The sequence below is a fragment of the Sinocyclocheilus rhinocerous genome, unplaced genomic scaffold (genome assembly GCF_001515625.1).
Source record: "Sinocyclocheilus rhinocerous isolate Xijiao unplaced genomic scaffold, SAMN03320098_v1.1 scaffold60, whole genome shotgun sequence".
NCBI lineage: Eukaryota > Metazoa > Chordata > Actinopteri > Cypriniformes > Cyprinidae > Sinocyclocheilus > Sinocyclocheilus rhinocerous.
Genome location: NW_015656173.1, coordinates 413,526 through 425,006, shown reverse-complemented (window position 1 = coordinate 425,006; position 11,481 = coordinate 413,526). Strand labels below are relative to the sequence as shown.

Sequence of the window (11,481 nt, the reverse complement as noted above, 5' to 3'; positions counted from 1 at the left end):
CTCACTCACACACACACACACACACACTCTCACACACACACACATAATATGAGTGTGTATGTGTATTTATTTATTCATTATTTCAGTTAACATTTATTTCAAGTAACAAAAAGGTTTTTAAAAAAAAAAAAATTTAATGGCTTTATCTTTTGACTAATTATTATCTACCAGATTAAATTCAGGTGCAATGCATCTTTCTTGATCATTTTTGGATATAATAGCCCCAGTCCCCATCCACATTCAGGTAAAGTATTCCTTCAGAATATATGCATGGCATTAAAACATGTTTACATTTGTTAACATCATTTGAGAGTTTGGATCAGAAGATGCAAGGTCTTCCGGGAGGAACTGATTCCACCGCCTTTAGGTCTCTGAGGGAAAGGAAACAGAAAGACACAATAGAAATAAGGATCCCCAAGGCTGAACATATTTGCTGTAAAGTCCTAAAGGAATCTGGGTTATGTACTGGGACGAACCCATAAACTGAACCTCATTTATAAACACAGACACAGATGTTTGTTGTACAGTCACATCTACTGGAGAACTGATGGTGGAAATGCAGACATCATTTGAATATTAATTTTAAAAATAATTCAATTAATTTGCACAGCAAAGTGCATACATAGAAAGCAAATAACGGAAATGGAATTTAAAAAATGATTTATAAAGGGGGAAAATAATGTACATTTACAGATTTAATATTTTTAGATTTAAGTATGTTTTTTTTAGTTATTTTCTTTAAAAATAAAATAACTCAAAAAAAAATCTCACAATTCTGAGTTTTTTTTCTCGCAATTGCGCGTTTATATCACGCAATACTGACTTTATAACTCACAGAAATAAAAAGTCAGAATTGCGAGATAAAAAGTCGTAATTACCTTTTTTAAATTTTTTATTCAGTGGCGGAAACAGGCTTCCATAGATAGCTTCCCATTTTCTTTCTAAAAGATTATTAATTATTTCTGAGAAATTGCACAACTTAATATAGGCTCATTTCTTTATGAATCAACCACTAGAGGGAGGAAAAGACTTCATTCAATGACAGAAACATGTAAACATATTTCCTTGTATCTTGTATGCCAGTGCAAGCAAGCCTTTAAGACAAAAGTCTTTTGACTACCAACTATCTTCAGGCCAAATACACATTTATGTAAACTCTGGCCTACTGAAGAGGAGAAAAACACGTGAAAACAGAGGTAATTTCTGCTCAAGGCTCAAAACCTGAGACACATACAAAATATGCTGGAAGAGGGGGAAGAAATTGTAATTGTAAACTGTATCTACTCAACCTTTAGGCAGTGGGCCAGAAGGCCCAGAAATCCTTACATTAATAGGCTTACTAGCTTTGACAAATGTTGTGTCTTCATGAACTTATGTGATTGCCTTCTGCTGGGCATCTTACTGGATACAGTTGGGCTGCAGATATGCACTAGGACATCCGATATTACAGTATCTCCAATAAGAATCCACTAGAGTCACATCACTGGAGGTAAACAGATGGAGCTGCAGTTTTGCCTGAAGTATTAGATGCCACGTTGAATTCACTTCTCTCTTTTGCATGACATAATGCAAACCCAGCTAGTAAATGTGAAAAAGTAGACCAAATAGTTACAAAAATGCTGAAATACTGATTTCAAATGTCAAATCACTCTGACTTGGTATGAATTAAAAAAGTTATTTTACAGCAATTTAGGACTGATTTCTTTTTGTGATTTTTTTTCGGGGGTGGGGGGGGTCGGGGGGTGATGAGACATCCACAACTCTAGTTTAAACGAGTATAAAGACAGTGTTATCGGTCATAACTTTGGAGAGAAATAGCGCAGACACTGAACTGTACGCATGCGGCTTCAGACAGCACGCCAGTAGCGCTTCAACGGACAAAAACACGCACACAATTATGTAAAAATGTGCGGTTTTGGCGAGTGACCACGGTCTTAAATGAGTTATAAAGTCCTAAATGACCGAGAGTTGGGAGAAAACCGGATGTGTCTCAGACCACATCATGTGCGTCAGGATTTAAAGAGACAGCGCTGCTTTTAAAGAGAAACCTGCTGCAGTCTTGTCATTGATGGAAATCAAAGAACAAAAGAAAAACAGAAATCACTCGACTGCTCTAGTAGTCGCTTATTAACTTTTGTAGCTTGAATAAAGATTCATCTATATAGTTTATGCATATACAATTTTTAGTTTGTGAAGATTGTCTTAAGTTCACTTAAATTAATAGTTGTTATATTTTTCAGAGCCTATTAAATGTTAAAAATAATGGCTTTCAATTATACTGTAATGTTGAATGGCTATAATTAATAGCTAAAATTGAGGGGAAAATGCATTTAATAGAGACATCAGTAGCAGTATCAATGATACTGGCCTTCAATAATAATAGGTTACCGAGTAAAAAGATGCCCTTTAAAAACATATTTAAAATATATACCATCTTTATGTTGTTTCTACATTAATTTGGAGGTTCAGTGTGAAATTATGACAATATAAATATATTAATATGCGATTAATCACGATTAATTACAGAAAAATGTGCGATTAATTCGCTTTTTTTTTAATCGACAGACAGCACTAATGTTAACCTTTTATAGATGTTGGTGTTGGTAATATTAGTTCATTTTACTGTTGAATATGCATTTCAATTTAATTGCAAATTTTATAGGCCCCCCAGAAAGAGATCGGGATGGCCCCCCAGCCCCTTTAAATTTTCAGTTCGATAATCCAGCCCTCAAATGAAGCTAACTGAATAGCCCTGATATAAAGTGTTAAAACAGGTCATTAAAATGGCAACGACAGGTGTGTAAAACATAACTTTTTGTTCTTATGTCACTCTCAAATAAATCTCAGTATACATACACTACTGCTCAATTGTTCGGGGTCAGTAAGATGTTTTAAAGTCTCTGATGCTAACACCAAGGCTACATTTATTTGATCAAAAATACAGCAAAATCAGTCATATTGTGAAACAGAAAAATTGTGAAAAAGTTTTATATTTTGCATTTAATGTCTTTATTGTGACTTGGGACAATTTAATGCATCCTTGCCAAATAAAAGCATTCATTTCTTGACCCCAAACTTTTGAACAATAGTGTATACACAAACACACTTCATACACTATGTGTCATCAAATCTAATCTCATAAAAGAAGACGGAGTTATAAATACTGTCTAATTTTACCAGACATGAGCAAAAAACAGACAACGCACAAATGTAAGACAAAAATAATGCATCAGAGGCAGCTGTGTTTAGAACATGTAAAGTTTGTCAAAAACATATAAGACATGGACATTCGGTCAGCAATGGGAACATTGTGATAATCTACAACATAATTGCATGTCTAGTGTACTTTATGCATAACTGTATATCAACACTGACTTGTAGTGCTTTCTGTAGTAAAAGTGTTGTATTATCAAAGCATGAAATTCAATTCAAATTCTAAATAAATAGAATGTTTGTTCCAATATTGACACCAGACAAAAATAGGCACAGGCTTCGTCCTATGATTGCTTTAGAAAAAAAACCCCAAAAAGGTTCAGCTTCAGCTGAAGAAATCTGTAGCAGCTCATTCAACCAGGACAGAAGAGTTCCTTGACCACCCACAAAAAGAACACAGAGTGAAAGAGAAAATCCTAAGTGTCTATTAGGGACTACAGCCATCAGTCAGTGATTCCTCTATGTCCAGTCTGTGAGGTAGAGCTGCAGTACATCAGTCAGTTCGTCAGTCACTGGCATGGCTTCTGATGGAACGGATGCCACGGAGGTTCACTTCTCAGTTCAGTACCTGCGTCCTCAAGTAGAGTTCCACACCCTTTGCTCGGGTTCATAGCTCATCATGGTTCCTAGTAAGGTCTTCGCCATAGTTGGTGGCCTGGCTGCCTACAAACATGTTCCAGTTCTCAAGAATCTCTTCTTTGGTCAGCATCTGGTCCTAAAAAAAAATGTAACATTCCACCCACATGACAAATGTGTTTTGCTGGTTATATTCCTCATTTGTAAGACACTTGGGATAAAAGTGTCTGCTAAATGAATAGATGTAAATGTAATGAGTGTTTGCAATATTTTTAGTCCTCTAGTCCTTTATTGAACTCATGACAAAGCTGCTAAGTCCAAAAGAAACTGGCAGCTCTGGTACTGATGATAAACATTTTTTATTCTGTGTGTTCACACAAAACATGTTAAACTCGTGTCATAAAATTACTAGTAAAATTAGCTTTTCTACTAAAGGTAGCACATTAATTATTCACACGAGCAACAGACACACACACAACCACCAAAATGTGGAAATTACCTTTAAATAATTGGAAATATACAAGGCTACAATTATTTTAAAACACTGTAGCTGTATGCACAATGTACACAATGCTATTATGTTTAATAACTAAATCTAATATCTAATATCACATATGTCCTGCAACATTAAATTACAGAAATTATGCAAACTAATTGTCCTTAAAATTACTGATCAATTAACTTTTTTTTTATATAAATACAATACCATTCAAAAGTTTAGAGTGGGGTTTTTTAATGTTTTGAAAGAAGTCTTATATGCTCACCAAGGCTGCACTTATTTTTTGAAAAATACAGTAAAAAGATTAAAACTGTGAAATATTATAACAATTTAAAATAACGGTTTTCTGTTATAATATATTTTGAAATGTAATTTATTCCTGTGATGTAAAGCTGAATTTTCAGCATCATTACTCCAGTCTTCAGTGTCACATGATCCTTCAGAAATCAGTCTAATATGCTGATTTTGTGCTAAAGAATGTTCAAAAATCTATGTTAAAAAAGTTGTGCTGCTTAATATTTTTGTGGAAACTGCGATTTTTCAGGATTCTTTGATGAACAGACAAAACAGCATTTATTTGACATATTGCTTTTATAACAGTCTAAATGTCTTTACTGTAACTTTTGATCAAAATAATGTCACTGCTGATTAAAAATATGAATTTCTTTAAAAATACATAAATACATTTCTCTGATTACAAATTTTGGTAGTGTGTATCAAATAAATTAATATATTTAAATACATTCATTCTTATTGTATTTTTCTCCTAGTTAATTTTTAGTATGCATTTAATTGTTTAAATTACCATTAATGTATTATACCATCAATACTAAAATTCTGGAGATATTCCTGGACAGCATGACAGTAGGTTCTCACCTTGTCCGTGTCCGACTCGTACACCAGATGCCGAGCCTCTGCCTGCGCGTGGTCATAGTCCTGCGGCAGGATCCAGTGACGAATCTCTTCTAAGTCCATCTTCCCATCTTTATTCAGATCTCGGAAATCTGAAAACTGGTCTCTCTCGGTTCTAACCCAGTCTGGCTCTGGGCCGCCATCTTCATGAGCAAACATGTCCGCTGGAAAATAGCAAAAGGTCTAAAAATGTTTTCCCTTGGATACAGAACATTAAAAGGATAGTTCACCCCAAAAACGTCGATTTTGTCAAGAGTTTCAGTGTCTAAACCTCACAAAAAAAGTGATCTGTAATACATTCTCTGTCTGTCAGACGAAAATACAGATAAACCTACCAATGTATTCGTCCTCATCTACATGACCATCCCCATTCTTGTCAATGTCCTCCAGAGTTTCCTGGTAGAATAAAGAAAATGGGAATGAGATGAATCAGTTACTTTATGAAAAAATAGCATGATGGTGATTTTCAACAGTCTGCATAATTAAAGTGACAGTAAGTACCGCTGTCTAAAATTCAAACCCCATAATCCAACCGACACTCACAAGAACCACAATTTCCTGCATCTGCTCAAACTCCTCTGGGTGGAGGAAAGCAGTGAACTCCTCTCGCTCTGCAGCTAAATCGCCATTGAGATCTGCAGCCTTAAACCTACGTTCATCTCGCGGAAGCATCTTCTTGAAGTTGAACTGATCTGTTGCATCCTCAAACTCTTCTGGATTGGCTGGGAGAAGAGTAGATGTTGAATCTCATGTAGGCGGCTATCATGAAAACACTTCATCAATATTAAAACTTTCGATAGTTTCAGAAACGAGTGACTCACCAAGGTAGTAACCGTACGTTGCTTGCTTAAATTCATCCCATGAGATCTTGTTGTCTTTGTTCAGGTCATAGTCAGACCAGACCTTTGCGACGTTCTCATAGACGTAACGCTTCTGTACTCTCTTGATCCAGGCCTTGAGTTCATCAGTGGTGATATAACCATCAACATTGCTGTCAATACGATCAACTATTTTCCTAAGGAATTTAGAAGTGCAAAGAAAGAATAGAGTGAATAAAGTAGAAACTTACAGAGAATAAATATTAGAATGGACACTGAGGTTGAGTTTTCTCAGACACATTTCTAGCTTTTCACCTCAAACATGGTGGATCGATCCAATTCGTATGAAAATAGAGATACAGCACCCCAAAAATCGAAGGAAAAAAAAAGAAAAACAAGAAATGTGTATGCATGTGTGTGTGTGTATAATACTATAATCTAAAATGTTATAGTATTATTATTAGTGACCGGTTAATTTCCAGCATAAAGGTGAACATATTTAAACAGATATTTGCTATGGATGTTTTTATTTTATTATTTTTTTATAATTTGCATTATCCAGTGGTGTTTATTACTCAGTGGTGACTCTCATTGTTGCAATATTACCTTGATAAGATCTCAAATAAAATGCATATATTATATATAACATATTAAAACGTTATAAATATGCCGTTTTTATATTAAAAATATCTCAAATTATTTATCTATATTTGCATTTCATTTTTTCCTTATTTCTTCAATTTCTCATTTCTTTACGCTTATTTTCGATTGAAATACGACCCAGAAATATTCTTGACAGAAACTAGACTCCAAGTGACTAGAACAGTGAATCTCAACCTTTTGGCGTACCGGACCCCAGTCCATTTCAGAACCATCCTCAAGGACCCCCAGAACAAAATTGTCTCGTATCATTTGTGTCTTTGTGAGGACCAAATGCAGTAAAGTATAATTCAAGTTAGCTGACTTGTCCAGTATTTGGCCATATCATCAGCTATATTGGATTTTTCTTTCATGGGAACATGTCATGTCAAAATATACAAAATGTATACAAAAATTCATACTTTATACGGACCCCCTGGCCTTATGTCAAGGACCACTAGGGGTCCACGTACCCCTGGTTGAGAAACACTGGACTAGAAGACTGTCAAATTCAGAACCATCCTCAAGGACCCCCAGAACAAAATTGTCTCGTATCATTTGTGTCTTTGTGAGGACCAAATGCAGTAAAGTATAATTCAAGTTAGCTGACTTGTCCAGTATTTGGCCATATCATCAGCTATATTGGATTTTTCTTTCATGGGAACATGTCATGTCAAAATATACAAAATGTATACAAAAATTCATACTTTATACGGACCCCCTGGCCTTACGTCAAGGACCACTAGAGGTCCACGTACCCCTGGTTGAGAAACACTGGACTAGAAGACTGTCAGCAGCACATTATTTTGATCTCTGATGCCACGTTGTGATGTTAAGAGAGCCCTCCCACTCACAGGACTGGAGAGGGAGCTCTGTGGGAAGAGAACAAGGTTCTGTTAACATGAGAGTGTGGCAACCACCATGCAGGAGGAATTTTGTCACGTGACAGGAAAACCATAAAATAGACTCTCTTGGAGGTCATATATATTTTATTATATTATATGTGTATATATATATATATACACACACACACATACATACATACATACATACATACATATGCACGCATGTGTAAGGGTGTAAATTGTTTTTACGAATGTATGAACAAATATGAATACAATTATTTAATTCCTAAGAATTTAACACGTTTTAAACTAGATTATCAAACTATTTCTCCTTTTATATATATACACACACACACATACATACATACATACATACATATGCACGCATGTGTAAGGGTGTAAATTCTTTTTACGAATGTATGAACAAATATGAATACAATTATTTAATTCCTAAGAATTTAACACGTTTTAAACTAGATTATCAAACTATTTCTCCTTTTTGTCATCTTGAACAGTCTTATCTGTCATTGATCCTCATACATAAAGACATGCTAAAGGAGGTCTTTTGAACAAAACCCCCAATCTTACCCTAATCTGGCTTTGCTTTCCTCTGGGGTGAGCTGATCAAATGTGGTGGCCTCCTCTTTGCCCAGAAAGGCCTCGTGGTCGTACTGATAGCTCTGGTTATCTTCGTGGGGTTGTCTGCTCAATTCAGGCTCGTGATGAACTCTTTCTTTCCTGAGAGTGGGTTTTCCGTGCACCAAACACGTGCAAAGCGACAAAAACCATAAATACGTCGAGACATCCATGCCTAAAGGACGCGATCCAACGCAAAGAGAGAGAGTTCAAAACTGGCACAAAGTTAAACGCTCTAAACGAGCACTGGGAAAATCGCAGAAGCTGCGGTTGCCAGGGAGACGCGTTTCAATAGTTATCGACTCAGAACGAAACAACGCAACTCATCGGGACACAAGTCAGTTCTTTTCATTTTCTTCTTCTTCTTTTGTGTTTAATGGCGGTTGGCAAACCAGCTTAAGGTGCATTTCCGCCACCTACTGGGATGGAGTGTGAGGCCTCGATGAACGAATATATTATATACTACTAATAAAAAAAATAAAAAAAAATAAAGAATCATATTTATTTTATTATTCACATCCTCTACATCTTCAAAACTAAATTGTGTACTTATCATTTTACCTTCACATACATCTTTGAACTTATCTTTTCATTTTCGATTCAAACATACCCGGCGGATCACTGAAGGCTACAACCAAACCCCGAATGGGTGCGTGTCAACAGACAGCCAATCATAATGCGGCTAGCATGAACGCGGAATGTTAGAAGCTCTGCTATTGGCCAATCGGTTGTCTTTAACTCGAGATGGGCGTGGACGCCATAGATATTTATACGCCACGTTGCAAGACGACACGCAGAAGCGCCTACTTTTTGTTGTAGGAATGCCATAGAAGCCAGGAGAACGTACAATTATAGTATTACAATTTTGTCAATAGCTAAAAAAAAATTGTATAGTGTTAAGTTCATTTCCAGCATAAAGTTGAACGTATGTAAACAGATATTTGCATTAAACAGTCGTTATTAACTAGATTTATTACATACTCCAGTGCAGCTGTAAAATTTATTTCCTAAAACATAATGTCAAATAACCGTAAAAAGATCATGCACATGAAGTATATGCTATGAAGTTAGGCATCATAAAGTATTAAAAGACTGTCAGATAGGCTACAGCTATGTTTCATTAATATCACCAAATTGGCAGAGCAAATATCATTTAAATACATTAACAATTTATTACTCAAATAAAAGGCCACTGGCTTTAGGCTAGTTTCATAACAGAGCTGTGGCTCTCAGTTTGTGCTGGAAAGATTGCATGTGTTAGCATATTATGCAAATAATGAATGACAAAAATCATGTTGGCCTGTTTGTAGAGGGGAATTGGAGATGACACTGGCAGCAAGTTATTCCCACAGTACATTACATGAGCCTATGCAAATTTAAAACATATGGAAATATTTATTAATTTGTGACTAAATTCATATGGACATTTTGACAAGATTTGCCTAAAGCTACACTGGCAACATCACAGATGTTTGCATTTCATTTAATTGATTTATTTTTATAGTGGAGGCCGGCAGAAAGCTATTGGATGATATATAGAAAGATACACTTTCACCTTTAACACTAACAATTAAAACAGAAAATGAAAATGTAAAACTATAAATGATAAAGACACTTTCTTGATGATTGACTAAACTGATTCCACATAATAACCTTTCTTCAGTAGGCCTACTTGGGCAAATAATTGTCGTGCTGCCATGCTTAACATAAAGAACAAGGAAAAATTGCTTTCTGTCTCTTAACCATTGATCTGTAGACCTTTCATGTACATGTGTTCACTCACTGTGCCTGCATTAAAAAGCCTTTTGCAAATGGAGGGCATCAGTGAGGAAAATAGTGTTTATAGCACCATGTTATAAAGACAAATGATCCTTTGAGCATGAACATTGAAAGATTTTAAAACTTGTTTTATGTGCAATCTATCTCATGGCTCTTAATCTAGCATTACATTCCCAGTTTTATGCCATTAATCAACTGGAAATATATTGACGGCAAGAATCCGGTGGTTATTCGGATGAGCTGGGAAGGCCAGAAGAAAAGGCTGTATTAATCATATCAGAGGAAGTGTTAATTCCATAGTTTGGCTTACAGCACTAATGTTCCATTAATTAGAATAGCTTTCATAAACATGTGTCTTGCATTCGATAATATGGCATTGTCCTGATGATTCATTAGAGAAATTAGACAACTGAGCATGATTTGTAACACTGATGATAAACTTCCAGGCCAGTCCAACGAAGAAAATGTTCTGGTAATTGACATTTCTATAAATAAATTTCGTAATTGAAACCAGAAAAAATCTGTAAAATAAGGCCCGTAAAAAATGGTAAATAAAAAAAAACGTCCTCGTTTTATTGATTTATTATTTTTATTTATATATTATCAAATAAATACATACAATTGTTCTATAAATTATTTTTATATTAATATATTTTTTGAGTTATGTTCAGCTTTAATACATTTTATATTTTTTCAATAATATTTTGAATCTTTATCTTGTCCCTTGAATGAATGGAAAAGTCATTGAAAAGTCCTAGACAAAAGCAGAGGGAATCCTGAGGTAAATAACTCTGTGTGAGAGCGGCATGTGTTTGTTGCGTTCAAATATCACACACACTCATAATCTCCTTCATCATCCAAGCCTTTAAAGCAATAATATCTGTTATTCAGTATCTATCAAAACGGTCTCAGAAGGGAAGGTTGAACAAGGACAAGATAATCAGGGGGTGACACCAAATGCTTCCTGTGATCTGAAATCTGGAAGTGACATAAGATGCAAAAATGATTGAGAGGAAACAAAAGCAAGCAAGATGTGCTTTTGTGTGGAGTGAGTGATGTGATGATTATAACCATCAAGCTTGGGCTGAAACGCAGACACATCTCTTCATAGTCAGCCAACTGGAGCGCCTCAGGAGAACTCAAATGCTTTATGGTCCTGCGAAAAGAAACAGACATATTCTCATTCAAACTGTGTGATCTGGGTACACTAAAACCAACTTAAACACTTAAAGAGATAGTTCATCCAGAAATGAAAATGTACTTGCCCTCAGACCATCTGAGATGTAGATGAGTTTGTTTCTTCATCGGAACAGATTTGGAGAAATTTGATTGGAGATTGGAGAAACGGCTTAATACGTGTCCATAATAATGCTTCCTCCAGTGAAAAGATCCTCTCCTGTTGTCCTCTCGCATCAAAATCCACCATATTTGTTTAGAATGGTTTTGGCCTGTTTATGCTTAACGATCAAGCCGAGACGACTTTTTCACTGAAAAAAGCAATATTATGGATAGAGGACCTGTATTTTAGCTGGAAACAACTGTTCAAGGTTATAAATGAATATTA

The 11,481-nt window shown here is 35.4% G+C and overlaps 1 protein-coding gene across 2 annotated transcripts; it reads right to left on the bottom strand.

Moving 5' to 3' along the window:
* Window positions 1–3,633: 3,633 nt before the first annotated feature.
* LOC107719795 (reticulocalbin-1-like) lies at window positions 3,634–8,456 on the bottom strand. 2 transcript variants are annotated; one of them, XM_016527312.1, is made up of 7 exons: window positions 8,402–8,456; window positions 8,091–8,351; window positions 6,022–6,215; window positions 5,744–5,922; window positions 5,536–5,596; window positions 5,165–5,364; window positions 3,634–3,928 (listed from the first exon to the last, which is right to left on the bottom strand). In XM_016527312.1, the coding sequence occupies exons 2-7, from the start codon at window positions 8,309–8,311 to the stop codon at window positions 3,821–3,823; spliced, it is 963 nt and encodes a 320-aa protein (XP_016382798.1). In that variant the 5' UTR covers window positions 8,312–8,351; window positions 8,402–8,456; the 3' UTR covers window positions 3,634–3,820. The 2 variants fall into 2 exon arrangements, with proteins under 2 accessions (XP_016382798.1, XP_016382797.1); XM_016527311.1 differs by having other exon boundaries at window positions 8,091–8,456.
* Between the last annotated feature and the right edge of the window lie 3,025 nt (window positions 8,457–11,481).